At 42.2% G+C, this 21,960-nt stretch overlaps 3 protein-coding genes across 3 annotated transcripts in view; all 3 read right to left on the bottom strand.

Moving 5' to 3' along the window:
- Nucleotides 1-7,813, bottom strand: part of crocc2 (ciliary rootlet coiled-coil, rootletin family member 2) — a gene marked incomplete at its 5' end in the record, with an annotated part of 38,676 nt that extends 30,863 nt beyond the window's left edge. Inside the window, 3 exons of the mRNA XM_080473960.1 lie at nt 5,674-5,789; nt 5,943-6,090; nt 7,754-7,813. Coding sequence (XP_080330086.1) covers nt 5,674-5,789; nt 5,943-6,090; nt 7,754-7,813 — 324 coding nt within the window. The remainder of the gene's footprint in view (nt 1-5,673; nt 5,790-5,942; nt 6,091-7,753) is intronic.
- Nucleotides 7,814-9,306: 1,493 nt separating this feature from the next.
- On the bottom strand, nt 9,307-15,373 carry klhl30 (kelch-like family member 30). The gene is made up of 8 exons (XM_080472776.1): nt 15,256-15,373; nt 13,913-14,782; nt 13,636-13,837; nt 12,123-12,209; nt 11,868-12,023; nt 11,387-11,575; nt 10,035-10,180; nt 9,307-9,950 (listed from the first exon to the last, which is right to left on the bottom strand). The coding sequence occupies exons 2-8, from the start codon at nt 14,684-14,686 to the stop codon at nt 9,702-9,704; spliced, it is 1,803 nt and encodes a 600-aa protein (XP_080328902.1). The 5' UTR covers nt 14,687-14,782; nt 15,256-15,373; the 3' UTR covers nt 9,307-9,701.
- Nucleotides 15,374-16,552: 1,179 nt separating this feature from the next.
- Nucleotides 16,553-21,960, bottom strand: part of espnla (espin like a) — a gene marked incomplete at both ends in the record, with an annotated part of 28,460 nt that continues 23,052 nt past the window's right edge. The window contains 2 exons of the mRNA XM_080473959.1: nt 16,553-17,084; nt 19,567-20,525. Coding sequence (XP_080330085.1) covers nt 16,553-17,084; nt 19,567-20,525 — 1,491 coding nt within the window. The remainder of the gene's footprint in view (nt 17,085-19,566; nt 20,526-21,960) is intronic.

The raw sequence follows: 21,960 nt of genomic DNA, 5'->3' as shown, positions 1-21,960 counted from the left end.
GCGTGTGTGTGTGTGTGTGTGTGTGTGTGTGTGTGTGTGTGTGTGTGTGTGTGTGTGTGTGTGTGTGTGCATGTGTGTGTGTGTGTGTGTGTCATGTCCAAGGTGTGCTGAAAGTTGAACATTGATCATATTGTATCTAAACCTATGGCCTGTGGTCAAGACCGACCTGCTGCTCTGTCCACTCTGGCCCACAGGAACATTTTGTGAAGTGAAACCCTTACAGAGAACACATATATGTTTTTCTTTACAAAAAGTAACTGAAAGTTTGAATTGACGCCCTCTGAACTGTACCATTTTGGTAAAAGTGGTGCACATAACAATGGACCTAGGATGTTAGAAGTCACATATTGCTAGTGAAGTCCCACTCTGAGGGTGTGTCCTGATAGGTGAAAGACTTCCAAATTCAGCATAAAGAAAAACACAGAGTTTTTGAATTTGCCAGCACATTTTTCAAATCAGGTTCTGTGAAAAAGTCAGAGAAAATACCACTTGCAAGTGTAGGACACGATTGTTTGGACATTTCCCCATGTTTTGAACGATGGAGCCTCATTAAATAAATCTCTGAAACTAATGCAATATATATTTTTTTTCCAATTTGTTCAGTTTAAAAAAAAAAAAAAAAAAAAAAAAAAAAAAAGAAGATATTTACCATTACTTGAGCTTCTTGCCCTAAAGATAGAAAAACATTGTAGTTGATACTGGTTAAGCTCAAATTAGATCAGGAGCCGCCCTTAAATTTAAGCGACTTTGAGATAAATGGAAATACAGAGAATCTCTTTTAACAGGTTTCATAATTAAAGTGACTAATCTGACACCGATTATTATCAGTCATCCTGCTGAGCTACTTAAACATGCGGTTAGCTTCAATTGGTTGAGTATTTGGCCATGGTGATCAAGAGTACGGGGCATTAATTTGTACATATGTGACAAAAACTAGAGAAATGCACAACACAAGTTAACACAAGTTCTCCCCTGGCAAGCGAAATGAAACCTACACATACATACATCCAGTCAATCAGTTCAAGGCTTCACATCTGATTAGACACTGTTGACATGTGAAAAGGAACTGAAAGGCAGCCTTAATGTTTAACTTTAAAGTGAGGTAACATGAGAAGGCGAATGCTGAAAGGTTTAAGGGAATACTTTCATCACAATTTCAGCATTCGGAAAGGCTTTTAAGCACATTTCCTGCGGGGAAGTCAATTCATTTTTACAATTCATCGTTGATAATTGAGAGAGTTAGACTTTCTGGCAATGATCCATTGAAACGGCAAGCTAAATGAGTAGGTTTGTGCCAGCAGTAAAGAACAAACTGGAAACAGAGGGGTGTCGAATGGTGAAGGGAAGTAACACAATCCCTGAAAACAGACTTTATCTGCTCCAACTATGTGTGACAGGGTTCTTATGGAGAGACTCTGGGGGGTTCTGGATTCCAGTGGGCACTGGCAAATGGCAGATGGTGTCAGAAATCATTCAGCAACGAGTTATCTTTATCCAGCGGCCTGCCACTCTGCACTATCAAGCAGGCAGTCAGTAAGCGTTCAGCCAGTGAAGAATTGGACGTCCATTTCTGAGAAAATGCTCACCGGCAGGACTGGCAGGGCTCCAAAAGCAACACAGAAGGTTCAGAATTCACCCCAACGTGCTCCCCAACCGTCCAAGCCATCAAACCGACAAACTGGGACAAGGCTTATCCTGGTTCAGGTTCACTTTTCCCGGGTCACCAGAGATCAGGCAGAGTGACTTAACAGAGACAAAGACGAAGGCTGTCAAGAGTCCAGGTGTGACTTCACCAGTGTTACCTAAATGGTCTTCTGTCAGCTCGAACACAGCTCAAAGAAAACTGTGGAAAATTGGGGATTTGGGGTGTTTCTAAATTGTCCTCCATAATTTCTGCTGACATTATAAACACTGTATTGACTTTAGAAAGGAATGTGCCGCATGACAGGAACCATCTTGTTTGCAACGAACAACAAAACTGACCAGAGAGGTTGAGAACATATCTGATGACATGTGACCGAGTATTACGATGTCATTTCATCATGAATAAAGTTCCCAGCAGTTATTTTGCTACGCTCAACCCTCTTCGGGTCAATTTCTTCCCCTTTGCAAAGTTAACGTCCCATAACTCTGGTTTTCATCCATACAATTACCTGAAAATGAGAGAAAAGGTTCCACACCACGCTCTTTGGGAGTCAAATCATTTATGGCTGTGTTTGTAGAATTATGCGGGTTCCGTTAAATTCACACGGTAGGTCATTTATTTGAGAAGGCTTCGACAACTACATCACATGGACACACTGGGAAAATATCTAACACACATCATACGAATAATGTTGCTGTCAGTATGACTCTACGGCCACTGTTTGCACAAGATAAGGGTATTGTTGTTGAATGATGTGTTGTGGTTTATTCTAACTACACATACAACTGAAACCTGCTGGAGGGACGTCACACCCCGCTGAGCCTGTATTCTGTATATTGGTTCTTTTGAAATTCAAGTAGCAGGATTGTTATAAACAATGTTTAAGTTATGATTGAGGTAGTTGATGACAATAGTGTACATCAACGTGCTTCCAATAGCAAGTGACTGGTTTGGGCATAAAATGACGTGACAAATAAAACTGAGCATTTTGTAGGTGATTAGTCAGGAGCATAGGTTGATTGAGAGATGTATACAAACATACAATCGCTCCTATAGAGTCAGACCAAGAATTATTCAGACACCTTCTGAAGTTTTAGTTTTTTTTATAGAAACACTGCTTTATTGCATTAAGGTTTTTTTTGGGGGGGTAAAACCAGTCAAAATGTGTTTAATTAGGTTGTTTGCTGATATAAATCTGAATCATGGGGCCAAATCAACAGTATTTCTGTAATAAAAAACAAGAAATTCAAAAGGTGTCTGAGGAATTGATTGATTCACAGCATTAACGTTCCATAGAAGCAAAGATCCAACAGTTTAATGCTAATATTGGTAAAAAAAAACCTAAGGAAATTAAAAACAGAAAGGGATTAAATCTGCAGTCATGACAGGAGCCTAGTGCACTACACCTCTTGGCAAGAGAGAGATAAAACAATCAGACTCAACTTGTTCCTGTTTGAGCATTAAAATATCTGCAACTCCCAATTCTGCACCCTTTTTCACACGTCTAAAAATAAAAACAAAGTAAATAAGCTATTTATATCTGCTGAGCTAATTAAGTTATATTTATAGCTGTGGTTTTAAAGTAAGTACCAAGAGCAAAGCAAGCGTGGCGCGTTCATTGGATTGAGGCAGCAGAATGAGGGTAGTGTTGATCACGAATGGCTGCTTTGTGCGCGGGGGGGAAAATGAATGTTTTCTTCGTCAGTCTCAAGGGAGGAGGGTGGTGACCTTCACAGTCAACCCCCCCCCCCCCCCCCAAAAGAAAAGTAGCAGCGGCCACATGGAAGGGCAGCCATGGGGGGCAAAGAAGGGAGACGCCGGCCCTCGTGAGCACAGGGGGGTCTGAGTCTACCTGAGCAGACCACAAGGAAACCCTTCATGAAGCCCCCCCCCACCCCCCATTTACACTCGCAAACACACGTGCATACATGCATCCAGACATATATACATAGACAAGCACACAATGGGTGCTTATACACTACTTACTTTTATATGTCAACCATATTTTAACAGCCGTTAAACAGAGGAAAATCTATGAAGAAATCGCATTAATTTAATCATGATTGGGTATACGGTATACTCTGCACCACTGTGCTTCTTCTTCTCTTCACACTGTTTGTTTGTTCAGCCCCAAAAGGCTTTCCCCGCTGGAAAGAGCGGCGCTGCGCCGATGTTTACTGGAACCATATTGCATTTCAAATGCACAAGGCTTTCTGCAGTCAATGCTCCAGTGTTGCTCCACCTTACTGATCTCATCTCCAATCAAAACTCCACACACCCACCATCTACACCCATGTCGCCCCTGGAAGAGCGGCTTCTCGACATCCTAGTTTAGAGGGTTTGCCAACAGAGACTCAAGTAGGAAACACAGCTAATGTGGAAAATAGAAAAAGTGGATCGAAAGTTCAATAGAAGTTCAAGCGAGGAGTTATTCTGCAAGTTGAATTGACGGGTAAAAGAAAAATGTTCACCCTGGATGACATGTTTTTATACTATTAACACATGGTGTCAAAGCATCCTGAAGTTGAACCTGATATAGTGGATTCCAGGAAGTTTTAAAAAGAGAATATTGGTCATTAACTAATCAAAGGGCAGGCGATCACATTAGATTAGATTTACTTTTATTAATCCAACAAGTGGGACATTTCAGTGCCACTGCAGCAAAGTGGACAGAAAATTGTTTTTACATGAACAAATTAACAATATAAATAGACAATTAGATTTATTTTGTTGCTTTTCCTTGTTTCTGCAGACTTTGATAAAAAAAAAACAGCAACACCCTCATGCTAGACATTGAGATTACTGAGGATATTTAATTCTTTTCTGATTTAGTAAAATTATTCAACTGCATGGCATTGTTCATAATCTCCTTCTCATAAAAACCTAAAAACGATAATTTTTTTTGCCATTTTGATTAATGTTGTCCACTCAGTTCATCTGACTGATGAACTTCACAAGGCAATCTAAAGAAAACGTGAACAACAAGGCAACTCAGAGCTTTTTATTGACAATGACTAGGGATGTCCCGATCCGATCGGTAGATATCGGATCGGGGCCGATATTAGTGATTTGTGAGTGATCGGGGATCGGCAAATCCAGCCGATCACCCCGCCGATCTAAAAAAAAACAAACAACCAAAAAAAAAAACCGCGGTCCGCAACGTCACCTAATAACCACAACAATCAGGGACTAGAAGCTCCGGTCGAGCTGCAGAAGCCAGAAGCAGGCGGAGCGGGGCCATAGACCTATAAAACTAGAGTTATACATAGTGGTTTATGTGTTTATGTGTAGAAGTCTACTTTTACATTTCTATGTGGTCTGTCTTCTTCTGCTTTTTTATTGTGTTTGGTGAGTCACAGCGCCCCTAAAGGCCTGGCAAGTGTACTACAATTACCACTTTATCCTGTGTTATAGTAGAGCTCAATAGTTGGAGAGACACAGTCAGACATTTGTAATTGGAGATTGTCTTAACCAAGAAATCGTGATTTTGATCAGATTCACACTTATTAGTAGCACGCTTATCTATTACATATAAATGGTGTATAATTTTACTTCTAGAATCTACTTCTATCAGCCCGAAGAGTTGAAGGTCATCAAAACAATGACTTTTTTATTCTAGTTTACAGCCAATTCTGTGTTGTTGTTGTTTTTTTTTTTACAAGTTATCAAACGTTTTTCAAAAGTTAAACATGCAGCCAATATGTAAAGAATGTCCAGCGTGTGGCACAAACAGTTTTAAAGTAAGGAGTTATTTTCATGGTGCGCTCTTTTCGTTCAGATGAAGAAACCTTCATAAAGCTCACTCATCTGGGAAAAAAAAAACTGTGCACAGGTATTTTGATGTTCACTAACTGACTGGTGTTTAATCAGGATCTAATGACGAACACGTAAAATCAAAGATAAGACATTTTGATGTCAACTCAGATAAATATTTTTCCGTTTTCTACAGCACGGTCAGACGGATTCTTAAAAACCGAGATGACGTTCTACATCCCGTTGCCGGACTGAGAAAGTGCTGCCGTTCCTACCGTGTCTGTGAGAGCGCCGTGTTTGAGTGGCGGCCGGTCACGGTCCATCTGGCTGGGAGACGGCGGCCCCCTCAGGGCCCGGCTGTCCACCGGCTCACTGACCTCCCAGCTCTCACCTGGGAGCAGGAAGCAGATCATGCATGCTGTGAAGTGTCAGTCTCAACACACGTCAGTGCAACAATGACAACCGATAGCTCTGCAAGGTCACGCTATGGCGTCGACTGGCAGCATTCGGGTTCAGATTGATTGATTTTTCCCCCCCCCCGTACCAGCTGGCTGCCCGGACAGGTTGCAGGTGATGATCTGGCGAATGCGAGCAGAAATTGGCATCGGCGAGGAGCCAGATTCTCCTCCCTCCCCTTGAAGCGTCCTCTCTCCTGAGCTGCCCTCAGAGTGAAGCAGAGACTCTTCCAGCTTCTAAAAATTGCACCAATAAACACAACTGAATCAAGTTCAACTGGAGTTCAAGCCAAAAACCGCGTGAACTTTATGAATTTAGACAATTTTTGACATTTTTATGTAATCATTTGGTGTTCTACACTTGTAACTCCTATATGTATTTGTATTTAATTTAAATTTGTATTGACATGTATTGCTTTAAATCAGCAACACGAGTTGTAACTCATTTACGCAGATGTGTCTCATCCACACCAACTAAATATAATAATCATGGTAAGTGTGTATTTATTACTGATGAGCCATATAAGCAGTATGTTGTTGAGTTCAGGTCCAAAAATACCAACATAAATACAATGGAGAAACAGTATGCTGTATAAACAAAATGTTAAACAGAAAGTAACTTAAAATTATTAAATGACTCTTATAGGAATGTTTAGGTCAATTCAGGATCATTGAAAGTTTTGTTTGAATATGACATAATAAATGTTAGGCCAACTCTAATTACTGTGTCTTTTCTTTTTCACTACCAAGCGGCCAAACTGTGATCAAGCACATCCGCCACAAGCATTATAATAGTCCTATTTTCATATTTCAAACTAAAACAGTCAGATTGCACCTTGTGAGTTTAATTGGTGACCCTGAATTGCCTGTAGATGTGAATGTGAGTGTGTGGTGTGTCTGTCTCTCTGTGTTTGTCCTGTGATGGACTGGAGAACCGTCCAGGTGTGTCCTGTCCTCGGCCACAGTTCGCTGGGATCGGCTCCATCAACCCTCGAACCCTGAACAGGCTAAAGCGGCACGGAAGAGGGGCGCATGGGTGGATTTATCAGTGAGTGTGAATGTGAGGGTATCTGTGTTTTCCCTGTGATCACGCCGTGATTTCGCTGATTGGTTCCATCGCCTCACGACCCTGAACTGGTGAAAGCAGTAAAAGACACAAGCAGGGTGTCTTCTTGCTTCAAGTAACCGACTGTGTCAGGATTCCCATCAACCCCCAATAAGGAGCCCAGTATTACACACGATTATGTGTGTCTCTCTGTTTTGTGTTATTACTGGTTCTGCTTTTCCTTTTCTGTGTGTTTTAAAGTTCTATTGTGGAAAAAAATACTTTTTTCCCCCCTTTTCTTGAATTAAATATATATGGACCGAGAGATGTTACATTTATTAATATTAGAATATAAAATAAATTAGGAGACGTGTTCTAATAGCCCTCAGTAATAAGTCAATAGTCCCACAGCAGAAAAGATTAATAAACCAATATTTTCATGGATAATGAAGCTTAACAATGTAAACAAGAGATGAAAAACAACGTAGATGATATATAATAGTTTTTTTTTATATTGTAATTTACAGCTGATTTCAGACATGGGTCAAAGATCAGGTTGTGAAAGCTGACACAGGAGCAGGATTAAAGTATTTCCTTTGTTTCCTTGTAAATTGACTTGTGTCTGAATGCTGCTGGAGAAATACATTTGCCTCACTTTGGTACAATCTCTTCTTAGACTCAACATTTTGACTCAAGTGTCGAATAAGAATTATATTAAAAGGAGTTCTACCTAAGACAGTGGTGCAAAAGTTATATTTGTAAACACATGAGTAAGATATCTTTGTATGAAATGTGACGAAATGAGCTGCTGGTGTCATGAGATTGATTAAAGCTCCAGTCGTGTGTCTTACCGACCTGGATGACCGCCTCCAGCCGCGGGGACTGAGCGCCTTGCTCCCGGTGAGAAGAACTCATGGCTCAGCAAGGCCCACGACCTTTTGGGAGTCACACTTTGTCCAACATGAAATCAAACCTGAGAACTTCCACTGAGCCAGCCTCAGTCTCAGTTAGCCTCGAGCTAATGGGCTTTTTAACACGAGAGGCGTCAGAAATCAATCAGAGCACGAGCACGTCGTACATTCTGGAATAAAATCTACCCACACCGAGTCAGTACTCGTGCTGAGGAGTGAAAAAAGATGGTGTTTAAGGAAAAAAAGAAAAGAAAAAAAATCACTGACACAACTTTAACATCAGGAAACTTCAGGCGCGTCTGCAGACGTGGGTCACTAGTGGACACGTTGCTATGGTGACCCCACGCTTTCGATGTTATGGCGAGTTCTGCGTGACTGCTGAATGATCCCCCCCACAGTCCAATGTAGGACTTCAAACTGTTTCAATGACAACCTTGATCCGTTTTTCTTTTCACCTCAAACATTTGCCAGAGAATATAATCCCTTATTTCATTTGGCTGCACACTTGAGAATCAAATAATACACTTTATTTATCCATTTGAGTTCATTAAGATGAATAAAATAAATACTCACGTGGATGCCAAACTCACTGTTTCACGACACTTGATTGTCTAAAGGTGATGCTCGCTCCATTATTATTAACCCTTTATCTTGCAAGTGAAGTTCTTGCAAGATACAGGGTGCACGTGCAGTGCATCTCTTTATATTTCCCTGAAAGTAGAATAGAATAGAATAGAACAGAATAGAATAGAAATTCTTTACTAACCCTAAAAGGAAATTCTTTGTAGTGTTGTTTCATTCACACAGAATAGAACACAGACAACAAATATAGTTAGTTAGAATATCAACAAGACAGAATCAAAAATAAACAATTAATATTAAATATTATTATATAAAGGGCTAAGAGATTAAATAATTTAAATTTGAATGAATAGAGACACTAGAACATAGTTCTGCTAACATTTGAGGCAAGTGATGTTTTTGAAGCATTTGTTAAAATAGCATAACTTCCCTTTTCTTTTTTTTTTACAGCATCTCACTTTTCCAGTTATTGTATCTGATAGATGTATTTTTCTTAAAATTAAATCTAAAAAATCTGCCATAGATACTTATAATGCAAGTAGCATAATAATTATATACAGAAAATAAGCTAAGTAAACTAGATTTACTTTACTTTTTTCGTTAATAAGAACTTGTATTCAATATAAAAGTAAGTTTTAAGGGGGGAATAAAGCCAATTTACAGAGAGGCGTGAACCACTACACCACTGACTGTAGTATTAAGGGGTTAAAGTCCTGCACTCCACTGCAGGCGCGCTCCCGCGACAGGAACGTGACCCCCGGCATTCATTCAGAGGTCGGCATAGCACCGGCCCGTTACCATGGAAATGAAATGCTGGCTTGGTTGCGTCCATGGTTGCACCGACGCCACAAGCCAACAAACTGGATTCCAACGGGTTAATGATCAAGTCAGCACAGCCAAAAGATTTACCACGCTGAGTTTTCACATCTGACTTTTATTCACAATCAGAGCATTTCTAAATAAAACAACAGCAAACAATGGCAGTTATAAATAGAATACACCCAAAAAATATCCCACAAACTACTTCTACAGAGACTCACTGATTCAAAAGCATCTTTAAGAAGTAGCACAAAATACATTCAGTCTTGAGCACATGATAGACCGTGTGATAACGCACACGCCGGAGGAGCTAAAGCTCAGCTCCCTAACCCATCCCAGAATACCCGGGGATCAGGTAACACAGGCTATTCTGGGGCACAATGACAATCTGGGGATAAACGTTCTATTTGCATTGCAACATATGCAGGGGACATTGTGTCTCTGTGAACTCTGTGACCCCGAGTTTTAGTCCCGTCAGGAAGTGTTTGCCTTCATGTTGATTCTACGGGAAAGAGCGACGGCCACTGCGACGGATCCAGGAAGATGGTGCAGACGCCGCTGTAAAACCAGAGTCTGGGAAGGAAACACTCCACCTCCCAGGCGTTGGACGACCGGTTGTACACCTCCACCTCCACTCCGTAATCCCCCTCCATGCCTTTCCAGTGTCCTCCCGTGACAAAGAGCTTCCTGTCCAGCGTCACCAGGCCGCCATTCTCATGGAGCATGTGCAGGTGCTGCACCTGAAGAGAGACACGCGCGTAAAGCATCGACGGGGAACAGTTCAACAGATTTTTCTCCGTTGTTTACGGTGACTTGTCGTCTACCTTCTGCCATATGTTTGCATCTGGATCATATGAATAGACTTTCTTGGTGTTATCAGCCACCAGGTAGATAGTTCCATCCATGCAGACAGAACGAGGAGAAGACAAATACTTGGGGATGAAGGGTGAACATATATTGATCCAGCTGTCTGCGTATAGAAAAACATGTGAACACAAATAAATGAAAACAAAAAAAAAACATTCAGTGTGAAACAGAAATAACAGATGATAATGTGTGAAAGGCATGAGTCTGTCATTTCATAATTTAAAAACTGGCGTACTCATAATACTACAAAAGGATTATTTTAAGAGGACCCATCATTTGAAATGTTTTTTTCATGATGCACGGTTCTAAATATTTTTTTCTGCTGACGTCGGCTTGTAGAAACACATCATCCTGAAGGGCAAGGCGCTGGTTGATCTCCTGTCCCTGAGAAGGGTCAAGGGCCTTGATCAGGCAGCCGCAGTGCTAACGTGTCAGGGGTGTAATTCAAACCGGCAAATCTCTGAATCTCACCTCCAGCCCACCGCAGTTCTCTCCACACAAGAGTTACTTATTAATTAATTTATGAAGAGCAGAAAACAGGAAGAGGCTGAACCAATGGAAATGAGCTTAAAGGGGTCATATTATGCAAAATTCACTTTCTCATGGTTTTCCAACAGTAACAATCGTCCCAATACCTGGAATGACGCCCCAGTAGTGAATAAAATCTGTCCTCTCTCTCCCTGGCCTGTTTCAGTTTTTAAAAAGTGTGTTGCTCCAATGAGCCAATCGGAAATCAAACCCTATATAGTGTCATCGGGGGTTTAGCCAATCCCAGTCAAGGTAGGCCCTCCCTTTGACTCCTCCCACAATCAGGCAGTTCTGCTCTGGCACATGGCGCCATGAGAGGAAGTACTTCCTCCTCTTACCAAGATGGGCATGTGTGGGCGGAGCCAGTCCAGCTCACACAGACACAGCAGATTCTGAATGTAGCTCATATGACCCAATATTTAAAATCTATGAAAATCAAGGAAAAGCTGGATTTGGGGGAATAAACTTTGAATGTAACGTTGTTGGACCAACGAGACTCATGTGAAAGTGTTGAAAAGCTGGACGGTATGATAGTAATTTTCAGAACAAAAACGTTCAAAACTTGTGATTTTGAAAGAGAAAAAGAAAAAGAGAGAAACCACGGTTTAGCAGGTGAGAACTAGAGACATGAGCTGTGCACTCACAAAAAGCAAAACGGGAAGAAAGATGTAAAAGTGGATATTATCCAAAACAGGGTCACTAGAAACTGAGGTAACAGGGAAGCCACCATTAGAATCGCTTCAGACATGGAAAAATGGACACTGTTTAAAAGTAACCTTACCTATGACGGGGTTGTAGCACTGCATGGCCAGAGCATTGTACTTCACGGCACATGACCCGATCACATAGAGCTTTCCGTGGCAGGCGGTGGCCGTGAAGTTGGTCACATACTTTAAGGCAGGACATGTCAAGGCCCAGGTGTCACTGTACGGGTCATAATGCTCAACTTCGACGTGATCTAGGGTGGTACCTAAAGGAACAACAAAGGTTGGTTCGTGTTTTAATAATGTTTACAGATATTTGAAGAGTATTCTCGCTCATCAACCAAAAAAAAAAAAGAAAAAGAAAAAAAAAAGCCATGACCTGCTTCCAAAAAGGGATGATATTTCTCTAGGAGTTATCGACACACACCAGGTCTTATATTTAAACTCTCAGTTAAAAGTTGCTAAGGTTAGCAGGTCAAGAGCAAACGAGCTCCTGGAGTTTATCTACTGCAGAATTAAAGGACCACATGTGAGGAGGACATTTATTTGTTTTCTCACCTCCGATGACGTAAATCTCCCCGTTAAGCGTTGCCGACGTGTGGTTAGTACGAGGCCGAAGCATGGGCGCCACAGTAACCCACCTGCCCTCTCTTGTGACGTACTTCCAGGTCTCTGTGGTCGACCAGGTGTTGGTGTTCGTACCTCGCGAGCCCCCTGTCAGGCACACGGGAGCACTTTGTGAAACATCTGACATCGCTTTGCACATTTTCTTTTGCAGGTTGCCTGTGAAGCTTTCACAGATACTTGACTTACCTGTGACATAGACATCATTGTTTAAACAGACCATGGAGTAACCCCACTTGTTGGGATTGGGGAAATTAGGAAGCTTATGCCACTGTTCTGGAGAGAGAGAAAGAAAATGAGGAATTGAAGTTGTTCTGTTTCCATAATGGAAAGAGGTAATAAGTGTGTATCCATCAGCAGAGGCCTGTCTTTACACCGGAAACTCCACAACCTACATCAGTACAACTTTGAGTTCAGCACTGAGCAGAAGCTGAGACTTTCCCAAAAGAGAGGAGGAAGAGGAAGCTGAGATCGCCACGATAGACTGAACGCAACCGCCTAACCTTCACACACTGGCAGCATCATTCACCCTGATATTTTCTTCATTTGTGGGACTATGGGGCGACTGCTTGGTGTGTCATGAGGGACTCAGCTGGACTCGGCAACATCTTTTTCCCCACAGATCTGATCAATGAACATCTACAAATTCACAGCACATTCTGAAGTGTGGTGTTCACTGTGAGTGTGTCAGCCAGAGGGACTGCTACTCCAGTTCATACAAATCAGAGGTTTTCAAACCATTTCAGTTGCGGTTTAGTCAATAGATGTGTAAAAATCCATTACTGAACAAATGTAGGTCACAGAAAATGGTTTGAAAGTGTCTGTGATATTGATGAACGTAGTTATGTAACTTTCTTTTTGGTGAAATGTTAGTTTTCCCAAGTGAGGAACTAGAGCATGTTTTATAGGATGGGCCTGTCGGGGTTTTTGAAGGAGGTACTAAGATATCAGCTTTCAAGAGTCTGAGCGGATCAGATGTCATAAACATGAAGTGACTTACTGGAACTGAGAACCAAACTCAGCAAATAAACTAAGAATGGGTACATTTGGGACTGTACTCAAAATGCTGTCAGAGGGAAGGCCCACACACTTTGAATTCTCCTGATTTAGATTGATTTTAATAGCGTTCTGTGAATGTGTTTGGAAAACAGTTTTAATGTTGTTTTGAGGACAGTGATGTGACTTTAAAGTGAACCAAGCTGGCGTCAAATAAATAATTCTAACATAAACAGGGTGCAAATTGCAAATGCATGCAGAGACAATTTGGAGAACTATTGGCATCGCAGTAAAACAGAGTCTGGTTACTGCTTGCTGTCAAGAATTGTAACTTTTCTGGAAGATCTTCAGCTTCTGGCTGGAGTCTGTTGTTCCTCCACATAAAACCAGAAATCCTTGAGTCTTTTCCTCCAACGCCCATGTGAAAAACATAACACGAATGCCTCCTTCCAGCCTGCACAATGAAACGCTCATTTGAGGAACAGAAAAGATGATCCAATTTTGTCACATCCAGGCCACATTTCTGCAGAGCCATTTTTCTGTCAGCGCCACATTTAACAACCTTCCACATCTGCCAGACTGTTTTTAAGGAATCAGGGAGACATTTCCCAACAAATGTGGAGATTAAGAAACAAATCAGAAGTTGAACAGAGCCGACTTTTTGATTTGACCAAAGACTATATGTATTTTGAAACATCTTTCTTACTTGTCATTGTGTTGTAGAAGCCACAGTTCCGGGGCGGCAGCCTTGGGAGTCTGGGGTCTCGATCCCCGTCTTCATCGGAGTCGTCTTCCTCATCGGAGTCCTCCAGCGAGCGACCTCCCATTACAAACAGCACTTCTTGAAGGTTTGGTTGAGGACTCTCAGCATCGAGTCTCTCCAGATACTCTGGTGCCAAATCTGTTTTCTAAGAGAGTAAAAGGCACGGTGGTATTTTCTGAAATCTGCGTTCACAGAACTACAGAAGTGTGAATGCACCAACCTCTCTGTGGATTTTCTCCACCACTTCCCTGCAGTTGGCAGAGGCCTGCACCAAACTGTCCGTCAGCAGGGTGCCGGCCAGGTAGTCCAGGCTGAGTAGAAAGAGACGGGACATGGTGAGGAGCTCAGGAAGGTGGCAGAGCCGAGAGTCCTTGTGGTGCCTAACCCATTTCAGGATGGCCTCCACGCGAGTGCACTCCGATCTGATCTGTAGTCCTTCGTTCGCCAGGCAGGCAACCAGCCTGTCTTTCCCCAAATAGAGAAACTCCTCACCTTGTTGAACAGCCTCAAAGTTCTCCAAGAGGAAAGCTGATGCTTTGGCCACCACCTCGGGGCAGCCGTGGATCTCCCCAAACTCCAGGATGCCCAGGCAGTTGGTGGCGTCGATCTGATGTTGGAGGTAGCGGCTACAAACGCCGCGCACCGTGTGGAACTGTAGCTGACTGGACGTGCAGATCAAGCCCTCCACGTTGCTCTGGTTGATGGTCAGTTTGCCCGTGTAGGCGAAGTCAAGCAGGCAGCTGAGGATGTTGGGGTCGACGTCGCGGAGCTCCACGCGAGCTGCTATGCTCTCCATGAAGTCCCCGGAGAACATGCAGTGGAAGTAGGTGCTGCAGAGGGCCAGGACGCCGCGGTGGCAGGGGAAATCCCGCCCGCCGGCGCTCAGCGTCACATCCACAAGTTTAGGATGCGAGCACAGTGAACGCAGACCTTCCAGGACGGTCTGAGGGTGGGAGGACAGGCAAAAGTCCAGGTCATCCACATTTCGCACCATGATCGAGTTCAGCTAAAAATGTAGATCCAATCTTCTTTTCTCTTCCTTTTTTCTTCTTTTTATCAGGGACAGTCAACCACTGTAGTGAGCTCTTACCTAAAAATACAGGGGAAAAAAAAAAGTAAATATAACCAACAAATCCCCCGAGTTATGTTAGTTTATTTTTGGCAGAACATTAAGTGTAACTAAAATCCTAAAAGTATTCAAATCTAATAGCCCTAAGACAGTATTTAGGTTCAAGAAGCACATTGGAGTTGTCAAATCACAGAGGAAAAGCAGTTTACACAACAAGAGGTCACTACATGAGTTAGTCATTTGTCACTGACAACAAAAAGTAATGTTGGTAAGACCCTAACCCTCTTCTCCTTATCTCCCGTTTGCATCGTATCTCCTAACAAATGCCTCGTCTTTCGAACTGTGGCATCACTGTTTTGTTACGGGAACTTCATGCTACTTTTGGCTCACGCTTGCTGCAAACAGTTTGAGGCTAATCATTCCTGAGCCCAACAGGAAAAAAAGAAAATAATTACATTTCCTGTAAAATTAAGTAAAAGAATCAGCAAACTCACCACAGAAGCAGAGAATGGAAATGATGGCTCATCCTTCCAGTAACACAAAAAACAAGGACAACTGATTGTAGTGGCTGTTTGGATCAACATGGAGTGGGCAGCGTGGCCAAATGCTTCTGCCAAGTCACCGGGGTGGACTGCTTGTCGCTCATTCGGTTATTTTTAGGCCTGACAGTGACGCTGTGCTGAAGTCAGATTCCAAAAAACAAGCACGGGATCCACAACAGCTGCTGCATGCTCACATTAAGGAGTTGCTCAACAGGCCTTGGAGCCAGCAAGTACCCGGGACAAGTTATAGAGAAGCAGCTGACTAATGCCACTGCTACACATTAGTGTTTGTTTATGCACGCGGTAGGGTTTGAATCAGGGGCCCCAGAAAACATAGGGAGTCAAAAAAAGATAATCAATCAAAGATATTACAAAGCCGTTTTAAGGAAATAAAGAATATATGTGGAGGATTTTATTATAACAAATGTATGACTTTTTGTAAGAGTATAAAGCTATGATGGAAAGATTCACAACAAAATGCTTCTTAACAAAGAAAAAGAACACATAAAAAAAATAAATAAATAAAGATATTTACTCTCATGGGGCCGAGAGCCTCAAAGAAAAAACAAACAAACACCGCTTTACATTTCCAGAATTAAGGAGAAATGCCAATAAAAAGAAAAAGCTCATTAGAAAATTCTAAATATAAAACACTGAAATGTTGAGGAGGCAAAAACGCTCACATTTTTCTTTCATCATGAAAATGTTGCATTGTTGTCCAAGTTTTGTCTAAAAACACCAATTCTTTGATTTTTAAGAGTCTTGATTCTGCCAACTTTTTCATCTACTCCCCGTTTAATCTGTCTTTTAACAAATTATATCTTAAGATTCTTCCCAACAGAAAATAAAAACTGGGGAAAAAAAACACTTCAAAAACACTCTCTTTTGTCAAAGGGCTGGACGTGATTCATAAACGGTGAATTTGAAACCTGAGTTTTAGCACAATCAATATTTCGTTGCTGTAAACATATTCCAACATGTGTGTTTTTTCTATATTTCTTTAATACAAATTCAAAGGATTCCAGTTCCAAAACTTTGGAACTGCCTGAAATATTTACTTTGTAAACACAATTAAGTAGTGCGGGGAAATAAATAAATAAATAAAAAATCGTCATTCAAATAAGGCAAAGTCGGATTAAATGAGTGAACTTTGCTAACAATCGGCCAAATGTACAATTTTGAAAGTTCAGATTTGATACCCAGCCCTCACGTTGTCTGATTGGAAGGCAAACAGACTGTCCCTCATAAACTATTCAAAATCAAAAATCTCAGCCTCTTTCTCTTTCCAAAAAGCAAAACTGCGGTCGATGTATTTACAAATCTCTTCGTTGCTGAAACTGCTGATGTCGGTTCCGCGGTGGAGCACCCCTTCGTCGGGTGTGGGGGTCTGCACTATGACTTTGGGGACCTGTCTCACCTCGGGAAGGGTGTGTTTCGCCACTTCTAAAGTGCAGTCCGAATGACTCGGGGTGTTGCCGAAGAACTTGATCTTAATGTCCTCAAAGCCATCCTTCCACTCGCGGTTCCCAGCCTCAATGTCCTGTATGACGGCCTTGTGAAAGTCCCTGACCATCTCCCAGGGGAAGCTCCCCACGTGGTCAAACACCTCAAAACACAGCAGGTGCCTCATCTTGCGTTCGTCCACGGGCAGCTCCAACTCCAAGATGTGAAAGTAGCCCAGCATGAAGAGGTCCAGGGTCAGGTTGTCGTACTCTGCGGGCACGCCGTCCAAACGAGGCAAGAACTGCTCTGGGGAGTAGAGGGCCTTCTGCCTGTGGAGCCTGTGGGTGAAACCGAACGTTGATACAGGGAGACATCAATGCTAATCTACTGCAGTAATGCTTTGAGGGATTTCCCTCTCAGTGGAGAAACCACTGGCTGGATACGACACACACACCGAGAGGACATTTTGTATAAAGCTTCAAGATTGTCCTGTCAGCTTTCAAACGTTTGTTTGTTTATGTGAAACTGAAAAAAAACTCGTCAGTGAAGTTTTCTTTCAGTGCCACCGTCAAGCCAAAATGTCAAACATCAACAACCTGCAAAACCAATTAAGCTTTAGTGTTAGTTTGTTGCCAAACGTCAGCAAGATCACACAGGAGGCTAAGATAACGAAGATGATCATCATTTCGGCACATCGGCTCGGATGTGAGCGTGTTGGTGTTACACTAACAACTCCCGGGACAACGACTTTTAATATTTCATAAATAATAGAGTTGAACATTTCACTCTCAGCCAACTTCGATTAAACAGTTTCAGTCACATTTAAAAATAGCTCCAATGATTTGAAGCTAAATATGAGGCAGAAAAAACTAAAGGTAATTTATATTCACACACACAATGTTTATGTAGTAAATCTTCCCAAAGTAATACGTTCAACAGAATTCATATGCATATTATTTGTTTTATTAATTTAATGTTGGTTCATTTAATCACAACCAACATCTGCAAACTATTAAAAAGCCTTACTGGCTAAATGATGAGCTTCTTGGAACATATTGGAGCTCACCAATATCCTTTCACCTATAGATAACGTTACTTCCCTTGGAGTAACTTCTTTTACGGTCCAGAGTTCATCATTGCAGTAATCAATTTAATTCACTGTATATCATAAAATATGACCGTGCAGGTCTAATGAGCCAATATTTCATATATTTTTGTGTGGGGCTTTCAAAATTGATCCAAGAGGATCAACAGAAAGTGAGAAATAAGTGGATGATGTTATTTTAAAGATCTCTGTGATGTTAAATGTTTGACTAAGAGACACAAAAATACACAGAAACTTTTGTACTTTATCAGCTCATCAGCCTCCAGCAGTGTGAGATGTTGATCTGACTGCTTTTTTCTTAATCTGCTGTTACGTCTAGTTGAAACGACAAGCTCAGCGGCAATCCTGGAAACGATCCAGTCATGTAACTTCCTTTTTGTACCACACGAGGGTGTAGTGAGCCAGAGTGTCCTCTGTCCAACAAGGGAAGAAGCAGCAGACGCCAAACCGTGTTAAAAAGGCACAATAAACGAAGAGATAAAACTCTCCAAGCTGTTCGGAGGACAGTGATTGACCGTCACCATCCAAACCTGTAAATGAAATCTTACACAGTGTTTCTTTAATCACACTGCAAACGGCTGACATGACCTCTCCAGGAACACTGCGCTACACCGAGCAGGAAGCAGAGCCAAATGAGTCGTTTGAGTTTGACACGGCTTTCTAGTTCCTGTGCAGCTCCCGGCAGTTACTGAATGCACACCGGGGGGTTTGGCCAGAAACGTCGGTGGCAGATAGAGCAGGTGGTGAAGGAGTGAGCCTTTACATCTGGTGTTACCACACTTACCTTGAAAAAGTAACATGATTACTGATTACAAGTTACTCCTTTAAAAAGTAACTTTGTTACTTTACTGATTACTTGTTTTTAAAAGGAACTAAGTTAGTTGAGAAGTTACGTTTTTAGTTACTTTCATACCTTTATTATGATTTTTACTACTGATGGTATTTATTTACTCGGTAATATAGTTGTCCTCTGTTGTTGCACTATATATCTATTTATTTGTTTGCACTGCCTGCTCGATGCAAGCTTTTAATTGCCAAACAAATAAAGTATTTATTGATTGATTGATTGACTGGGAAAGGGGCGGGGCTTCCTGCTAATACATCTTTTTACTCAGGACAAATTACACAAAAAGTGTAACATCTCTGCAGTCGTGTTCTTGTTGCAATGATCCGGTTTAATGTTTGTTGGTTCGGATTGTTTTGTGTCACCTGAATGCAATGAGTCGGCCTGTGATTGGCTGAGAGTGGAAAAGGGGGCGGGTCAAGTGGGCGTGCGGAGACTGCGTGTGTGTGTGTGTGTGTGTGTGTGTGTGTGTGTGTGTGTGTGTGTGTGTGTGTGTGTGTGTGTGTGTGTGTGTGTATGTGTCTGTTTGAAGGCGAATGAAGGAGTGGCCCGGTTCTGTTCAGTAATAAAGCGGCTATACTCTTCTTTCTATACTCTTTTCCAACGTCCTGCTTTTAATATCTTATCACAAACATTCTGAGAATGTTTTTTGATTTTAAATTGCAAGGCAGAACTGGTTGAGAGCACGAGGCTTGTTCAGTAGACATACAACATCCATTGTTGCCATTTGGGTATTTTGGTTATTTTTGGTGAGCCTCTGTCATTTAAAACTGACAACTTGAGTACTGCAGGAGAGCTTGACTCCATATTTGTTGGATTCTGTTGCAAAGCCAAAATGATAGCACCTCGGAAAAAAGGCACCCAAACCCACCTTCGTATCTGCCTGGAGGGGACACTGGAGATCATGCTCCTCCAGTTCCCCAGCATCTTGTTGACAGCGCTCCGCTGCTTGAAGAAATGTCCCAGGGAGCTGTTCATCATCTTTGACTGGGTGGTCTCAATGCTGCCCCGACGCTCGGACTCAGATCTGTCGGCCATGCCCGGGTTAGCCACGCTCATCTTCCTCTCTGCGGCGTCTCTGCTCTTCAGCGTCACTGTGTAGGCCGACTTCTTCCAATGGCCTAAGAACAGGACTACGATACGCTCCTTTCTGAGGCTGGTGGTCTCCAGGACATCTGCAACGTTTTCATCATAATCAATGCCGGAGTCACTGTTCCGATCAGTTTCTGGGGCTGGATCCAGAGCTCTGGGTGGTTCCTGTGACTCAGCATCCTGAGGCTGCGCGGGAGAACTCAACACGACGGCCTCCTCTGGCTCGTTGGACAAAGATGAGTTCTGGATCTCAAAATTTGACTTCAGAGTCCTCACTGACACTCCAAACTGATGGATTTCATCTTCTATCCTCTCCCTGCGCCCCCGGGTGGAGGTCTGTCTCTCTGGAGTTTGGGAAAACACAGTGATCAGGTCAGTGTTGGGCATCTTACAGTAGGGCTGGTCCGTCAGGTTGCTCAGGAGCAGAGACATGCTCTTCACGATGCCTGAGATCCGGCCGCACCACACAGGTAACGGGACCTGGCTCGGGAAGTTACGGAACTGCGTGTTGACCGTGATGTTGACGATGGGGGCCGGCAGGATGTGCCTGAGCTCCTCGGCCAGGCGAGCCAGCTCCAGCTCATAGCTTTCACAGTTCCTCTGCAGGGAGACGCTGGCAATCTGTTGCTCCAGATAGATGAGGTCATCCTCAGCCAGCAGCTCACCAGAGGGCCCGAGGATGGCATTGTGGGCTTGGGAGTACCTCCAGCTGACTTTGGCATATCGGTTCCCATTTTCCTGTTTAATAAAAAAGAAGAAAAAAAGAACCAACAGCAGATAGATGAACACTCCGGAGGACTTTTTAACACTGTTAATGGTGGTAAGCATGTAAGAAAAAGAGTAATGATACAGTAAAACTGCAGGGTCGAGCTCATCCAAACCTCAAAACGATGACCTGACTTGCAGTGTGTTATGTGTTCAATGATTTGTTATGAGCAATTAGAAATAAACGGTGACTGTAGTTCCAAGTGCTCAGTAATGCCGATTTAGAAGAGTGTTAAACACTCAGACCACAAGTTGTGTTTTTCTCATGATGGTTCAGGTTAAGCTCAAAAACTGTTCTATGGGTAAAGAAAAAGTGATAGACGATGTGGACTGCCAACACTTTGACTGCTATTTTCAATCTGTAATGATTGATAAATGAGTTTCAGACTCACCTGACAGAAATCATAAGATACTTTCTGCATTCTAGACTCGGCAGATTTGAAGGGTCTTGTGTATATTTTTGTACAGGCTCTCGTAGAGGCAATCCTCTAGGAAAGCTTGGCAAAACGTTCCCAAGCCTTTCGGATGTTTTATGCTCTGAAACATCTCAAAGGCAGAGGAAAATGTTTTATTTTAAAATGAATCATCAACTGTTTTCGGGCTCCTAAAACGCCGCGTCAGATAATCGGTGTGTTTACATGAAACGGCGTTCTCGTGTGGACAGGCCCCGAGACTGACTGTTTGTTCTCAGTAAGTTTTTACATATATTCTGAAATGGACTGCGCACAGGACTGTTATATCTCAAAATGCACTGTAGAGGGCAGAAAACCCCATTTTGGATTTTATGAGAATGACAATGTTTCTCAAGGTTTTCTCAAGTTCTGCCAGATTTAGCCTCATTTATGAATTAAAATGTATTTATTGCACATTACTGAATGGAAACCAATAAATGTAAATCGTAGAGATGCAACCTGGCCGTTAAAATGATTAGAAATGGGATTTTTTTTGTCAGTTTTTTTCTTTTCTTTTTTCTTCGGCAGCTTTCAGTCCAGTGTTGGCTTCCTAAATTGGCCCTCAGCTATTAAAAAGTTGAGAACCCCTGTTTTAGGGTATGCATGAAAATCTGCATGGTTTGTGTCTCAGCAACACAAACTAAACAAAACCTCACAATATAATTGAAAGCTTGTTAATTTGCAAAAGGCCGATAACTTGTTCCTCAATTAGTGAGTTCCTTCTTTCGTCATTGCTTCGTACTAAGTAGGGAGGAAATGATTTTACTCTCAGTATTTGATTGGAATGGACGACAAGAAGAAATATTCTCTGGACAAATCTGTTTTGATTTGAAGCAGCAACCAATGGTCTCACCTGCTGCAACTCGCACTGGAAAATAAACTAAGTCACCAGGAGTTCTCAAAGCAAACTGAATCAAGTGGACTGGACTTGGTCAGATGTCTATTTCAAGACGTGT

Source organism: Lipophrys pholis (assembly GCF_963383615.2).
Source record: "Lipophrys pholis genome assembly, chromosome: 10".
Classification (NCBI taxonomy): domain Eukaryota; kingdom Metazoa; phylum Chordata; class Actinopteri; order Blenniiformes; family Blenniidae; genus Lipophrys; species Lipophrys pholis.
This window is presented reverse-complemented; position numbering and strand designations above follow the sequence as displayed.